This window comes from Sinocyclocheilus grahami, unplaced genomic scaffold, assembly GCF_001515645.1.
Source record: "Sinocyclocheilus grahami isolate Dianchi unplaced genomic scaffold, SAMN03320097.WGS_v1.1 scaffold708.1, whole genome shotgun sequence".
Taxonomy (NCBI): domain Eukaryota; kingdom Metazoa; phylum Chordata; class Actinopteri; order Cypriniformes; family Cyprinidae; genus Sinocyclocheilus; species Sinocyclocheilus grahami.
In genome coordinates, this window is record NW_015505887.1 from 334799 (window position 1) to 335306 (window position 508).

A 508-nucleotide genomic window follows, 5' to 3' on the forward strand; every position below is an offset into this window, starting at 1 on the left:
AAATAAATGCAGCCTTGGTGAGCAGAAGAGACTTCTTTCAAAATGTAAAAAAATCTTACTGACTCTAAACTTTTGAATGATAGTATACATACAAAATGCAAAATATATAAAATGTAGAAACACAATAACAGTGGCCAGGACAGCAGCTGACTGTGAGCTGATGATCTTGATAATCCTCCAGATCTGTTTTCTGTGTGTAAGAGTGCAGAATGGATTCTAGTGGCGTGTGTGTGATTTGTCAGTGAATGATTTGAAGTCTCACCGATATCATTGTCATACGTCTCGTCGTCGTACTGCTCATGAATCCAGTATTTCTCCACGTCAAAGATCTGCTCGCTGCTGGAGTTCTGAAGCCTGAAGGTTCGGCCCAGAACCACTCGAAGACGCTTCTCGTCAAATCTGAACACAGATTACAGAAGACATATTTAAAAGAAAATAAAAAAATCGTTGTCTTGTTTTCAGTAAAATTATTTCAACATCTTTAAAACCATATAAATTCCACTTTGTC

General features: G+C 37.4%; 1 protein-coding gene across 1 annotated transcript in view; it reads right to left on the reverse strand.

The window, feature by feature from the left end:
• LOC107560034 (tissue-type plasminogen activator-like) overlaps nucleotides 1-508 on the reverse strand; it is a 23719-nt gene that overhangs the window by 3829 nt on the left and 19382 nt on the right. The window contains exon 10 of the mRNA XM_016244092.1: nucleotides 263-411. Within this exon, the coding sequence (XP_016099578.1) occupies nucleotides 263-411 (149 nt within the window). The remainder of the gene's footprint in view (nucleotides 1-262; nucleotides 412-508) is intronic.